The following is a 5,000-nucleotide window of genomic DNA, read 5'->3' on the forward strand; positions in this document are numbered from 1 at the left end:
ATGAAGCATGGCTAAGTGATCCTACTCACATTGCACCCAGTGCCCAGGTAGTTTGGCCAATAGTAGGTCAAGAAATATTGAATGGTGATGTGGGTGGAGGTTTCCGAGGAATACAAATAACCTCCGGGTTTTTTCAGATTTGGCGAGCATCTGGAATAACTAGTGAATTACAACTCTATTGTACCGCCATTGGCGCATTGGTCTTTGCATCGTTAATGCTTTTTGCTGGTTGGTTCCATTATCACAAAGCCGCCCCCAAATTGGCTTGGTTCCAAGATGTAGAATCTATGTTAAATCACCACTTAGCGGGGTTACTAGGACTTGGGTCTCTTTCTTGGGCGGGACACCAAATCCATGTATCTTTACCGATTAACCAATTTCTCGACGCTGGAGTTGATCCTAAAGAGATACCGCTTCCTCATGAATTTATCTTGAATCGGGACCTTTTGGCTCAACTTTATCCCAGTTTTGCCGAGGGAGCAACCCCCTTTTTCACCTTGAATTGGTCAAAATACGCGGAATTTCTTACTTTTCGCGGAGGATTGGACCCAATAACAGGTGGTCTATGGCTGACCGATATTGCACACCATCATTTAGCTATTGCAATTCTTTTCCTGATCGCTGGTCATATGTATAGAACCAACTGGGGCATTGGTCATAGCATTAAAGACATTTTAGAGGCTCATAAAGGTCCATTTACAGGCCAGGGCCATAAAGGACTCTATGAAATCCTAACAACGTCGTGGCATGCTCAATTATCTCTTAACCTGGCTATGTTAGGCTCTTTAACCATTATTGTAGCTCACCATATGTATTCCATGCCTCCCTATCCATACCTAGCTATTGACTATGGTACACAACTTTCGTTGTTCACACATCACATGTGGATCGGTGGGTTTCTCATAGTTGGTGCTGCTGCACATGCAGCAATTTTTATGGTAAGAGATTACGATCCAACTACTCGATACAACGATCTATTAGATCGTGTCCTTAGACACCGCGATGCAATCATATCACATCTTAACTGGGCATGTATATTTCTGGGTTTTCACAGTTTTGGCTTGTATATTCATAATGATACCATGAGCGCTTTAGGGCGTCCACAAGATATGTTTTCAGATACCGCTATACAATTACAACCCATCTTTGCTCAATGGGTACAAAACACCCATGCTTTAGCACCCGGCATAACAGCTCCTGGTGCAACAGCAAGTACCAGCTTAACTTGGGGAGGTGGTGAGTTGGTAGCAGTAGGCGGCAAAGTAGCTTTGTTACCTATTCCATTAGGAACCGCAGACTTCTTAGTCCATCATATTCATGCATTTACGATCCACGTGACTGTATTGATACTACTGAAAGGTGTTCTATTTGCTCGCAGTTCCCGTTTGATACCTGATAAAGCAAATCTTGGTTTTCGTTTTCCTTGTGATGGACCTGGAAGAGGGGGGACATGTCAAGTATCTGCCTGGGATCATGTCTTCTTAGGTCTATTCTGGATGTACAATGCGATTTCCGTAGTTATTTTCCATTTCAGTTGGAAAATGCAGTCGGATGTTTGGGGTACTATAAGTGATCAAGGGGTAGTAACTCATATTACAGGAGGAAACTTTGCGCAGAGTTCCATTACTATTAATGGGTGGCTTCGAGATTTCTTATGGGCACAGGCATCTCAGGTAATTCAGTCTTATGGTTCTTCATTATCTGCATATGGTCTCTTTTTCTTAGGTGCTCATTTTGTCTGGGCTTTCAGTTTAATGTTTCTATTCAGTGGCCGTGGTTATTGGCAAGAACTCATTGAATCCATCGTTTGGGCTCATAACAAATTAAAAGTTGCTCCTGCTACTCAGCCTAGAGCCTTGAGCATTGTACAAGGACGTGCTGTAGGAGTAACCCATTACCTTCTGGGTGGAATTGCCACAACATGGGCATTCTTCTTAGCAAGAATTATTGCAGTAGGATAATGGCTAGGAGGATTTGAAAGGCATTATGGCATTAAGATTTCCGAGGTTTAGCCAAGGCTTAGCTCAGGACCCCACTACTCGTCGTATTTGGTTTGGTATTGCTACCGCACATGACTTCGAGAGTCATGATGATATTACTGAGGAACGTCTTTATCAGAACATTTTTGCTTCTCACTTTGGGCAATTAGCAATAATCTTTCTGTGGACGTCCGGAAATCTCTTTCATGTAGCTTGGCAAGGAAATTTTGAGTCATGGATACAAGACCCTTTACATGTAAGACCTATTGCTCATGCAATTTGGGATCCTCATTTTGGTCAACCAGCTGTAGAAGCCTTTACTCGAGGAGGTGCTACCGGTCCAGTGAATATCGCTTATTCCGGCGTTTATCAGTGGTGGTATACAATCGGATTACGCACTAATGAAGATCTTTATACTGGAGCTCTTTTTCTATTATTTCTTTCTGCTATATCCTTAATAGCGGGTTGGTTACACTTACAACCAAAATGGAAACCAAGCGTTTCGTGGTTCAAAAATGCCGAATCTCGTCTAAATCATCATTTGTCAGGACTTTTCGGAGTGAGTTCTTTGGCTTGGACAGGACATTTAGTTCATGTCGCTATTCCAGGATCCAGGGGACAGTACGTCAGATGGAATAATTTTTTAGATGTATTACCCTATCCTCAAGGGTTGGGACCACTTTTTACGGGTCAGTGGAATCTTTATGCCCAAAACCCTGATTCGAGTAGCCATTTATTTGGTACTTCCCAAGGAACAGGAACTGCCATTCTAACCCTTCTCGGTGGATTTCATCCACAAACGCAAAGTTTATGGCTGACCGATATTGCTCATCATCATTTAGCTATTGCATTTATTTTCCTGATCGCTGGTCATATGTATAGAACTAACTTCGGGATTGGGCACAGTATCAAAGATCTTTTAGAAACACATATTCCTCCAGGGGGTCGATTAGGGCGTGGGCATAAGGGTCTTTATGACACAATCAATAATTCGCTTCATTTTCAATTAGGTCTTGCTCTAGCCTCTTTAGGGGTTATTACTTCCTTAGTAGCTCAACACATGTACTCTTTACCTGCTTATGCATTCATAGCACAAGACTTTACTACTCAAGCTGCGTTATATACTCATCACCAATACATCGCAGGGTTTATCATGACAGGAGCCTTTGCTCATGGAGCTATATTCTTCATTAGAGATTACAATCCAGAACAGAATGAGGATAATGTATTGGCAAGAATGTTAGACCACAAAGAAGCTATCATATCTCATTTAAGTTGGGCCAGCCTGTTTCTTGGGTTCCATACCTTGGGCCTTTATGTTCATAACGATGTTATGCTCGCTTTTGGTACTCCGGAAAAACAAATCTTGATTGAACCTATATTTGCCCAATGGATACAATCCGCTCATGGTAAGACTTCATATGGGTTCGATGTACTCTTATCTTCAACGAATGGCCCAGCATTCAATGCAGGTCGAAGCATATGGTTACCGGGCTGGTTGAATGCTGTTAATGAGAATAGTAATTCACTCTTCTTAACAATAGGTCCTGGGGACTTCTTGGTTCATCATGCTATTGCTCTAGGTTTGCATACAACTACACTGATTTTAGTAAAAGGTGCTTTAGATGCACGTGGTTCCAAGTTAATGCCAGATAAAAAGGATTTCGGTTATAGTTTTCCTTGCGACGGCCCAGGACGCGGCGGTACTTGTGATATTTCTGCTTGGGACGCATTTTATTTGGCAGTTTTCTGGATGTTAAATACCATTGGGTGGGTTACTTTTTATTGGCATTGGAAACACATCACTTTATGGCAGGGTAACGTTTCACAATTTAATGAATCTTCCACTTATTTAATGGGATGGTTAAGAGATTATCTATGGTTAAACTCTTCACAACTTATCAATGGATATAATCCTTTTGGTATGAATAGTTTATCCGTATGGGCGTGGATGTTCTTATTTGGACATCTTGTTTGGGCTACTGGATTTATGTTTTTAATTTCTTGGCGCGGATATTGGCAGGAATTGATTGAAACTTTAGCATGGGCTCATGAACGCACACCTTTGGCTAATTTGATTCGATGGAGAGATAAGCCAGTGGCTCTTTCCATTGTGCAAGCAAGATTGGTTGGATTAGCCCACTTTTCCGTAGGCTATATATTCACTTATGCAGCTTTCTTGATTGCCTCTACATCAGGAAAATTTGGTTAATTTTAATTTAGTTATTTATTATTTTTTTTATGTACTGTATCAGCAACAATCTCATTTGTTTCGATGGAGAGGGAGGATCTACCTTCTTATATTTTTACATCTAGGATCCGAACTGTATCATTGATAATAATAGGAACTGAACATTATATTATGGCAAGAAAAAGTTTGATTCAGAGGGAGAAGAAGCGGCAGAAATTGGAACAGAAATATCATTTGATTCGTCGATCCTCAAAAAAAAAAATAAGCAAAGTTCCATCATTGAGTGAAAAATGGGAAATTCATGGAAAATTGCAATCCCCACCACGTAATAGTGCACCTATACGTCTCCATCGACGTTGTTTTTTGACTGGAAGACCTAGAGCTAACTATCGAGACTTTGGGCTATCCGGACACATACTTCGAGAAATGTTTCATGCATGTTTGTTACCGGGCGCAATAAGATCAAGTTGGTAAAGAGAAAAATATCCTTTCGTATTTGTATGAATCTCTATGATCTTTTGTATGAATCTCTATGATCTATTATCATAGAAGATAGAGGAGCCCTCTTTACCATTCTGTATAAATAGACTATTCTATTTGTACGGATATGGTAGAGGGGCGTATCCAATCTTTCTTCGTACATAAGTTCCCGGTTCTTCAGCGCGGAGTAGAGCAGTTTGGTAGCTCGCAAGGCTCATAACCTTGAGGTCACGGGTTCAAATCCTGTCTCCGCAACATTTTTTTGTAAAAAAAAAAAGATCTTTTTAGGTGTAATTCTAATTAATAACTATTTTTTTGGGGGGGGGTAGTTAGCATTAGGGGGGGTAGTT

General features: G+C 40.9%; 3 protein-coding genes and 1 non-coding gene across 4 annotated transcripts in view; 3 read left to right on the plus strand and 1 right to left on the minus strand.

The window, feature by feature from the left end:
• LOC135665743 (photosystem I P700 chlorophyll a apoprotein A1) overlaps window positions 1-2,146 on the plus strand; it is a 2,580-nt gene extending 434 nt beyond the window's left edge. Inside the window, exon 1 of the mRNA XM_065177390.1 lies at window positions 1-2,146. This exon is cut by the window's left edge and continues 434 nt beyond it. Within this exon, the coding sequence (XP_065033462.1) occupies window positions 1-1,961 (1,961 nt within the window). The 3' untranslated portion in view covers window positions 1,962-2,146.
• On the plus strand, window positions 1,987-4,440 carry LOC135665744 (photosystem I P700 chlorophyll a apoprotein A2). Its single transcript, XM_065177391.1, has one exon. The coding sequence runs from the start codon at window positions 1,987-1,989 to the stop codon at window positions 4,189-4,191; it is 2,205 nt and encodes a 734-aa protein (XP_065033463.1). The 3' UTR covers window positions 4,192-4,440.
• Window positions 4,231-5,000, minus strand: part of LOC135665742 (photosystem II CP43 reaction center protein-like) — a 4,499-nt gene continuing 3,729 nt past the window's right edge. The window contains 1 exon segment of the mRNA XM_065177389.1: window positions 4,231-5,000. This exon segment is cut by the window's right edge and continues 2,518 nt beyond it. The gene's annotated coding sequence lies outside the window, so the exon portion shown is untranslated.
• Window positions 4,832-4,905, plus strand: TRNAM-CAU (transfer RNA methionine (anticodon CAU)). Its single transcript has one exon. It is a non-coding gene; the product is annotated as a tRNA-Met (tRNA).

The sequence above is a fragment of the Musa acuminata genome, unplaced genomic scaffold, assembly GCF_036884655.1.
Source record: "Musa acuminata AAA Group cultivar baxijiao unplaced genomic scaffold, Cavendish_Baxijiao_AAA HiC_scaffold_1041, whole genome shotgun sequence".
Classification (NCBI taxonomy): domain Eukaryota; kingdom Viridiplantae; phylum Streptophyta; class Magnoliopsida; order Zingiberales; family Musaceae; genus Musa; species Musa acuminata.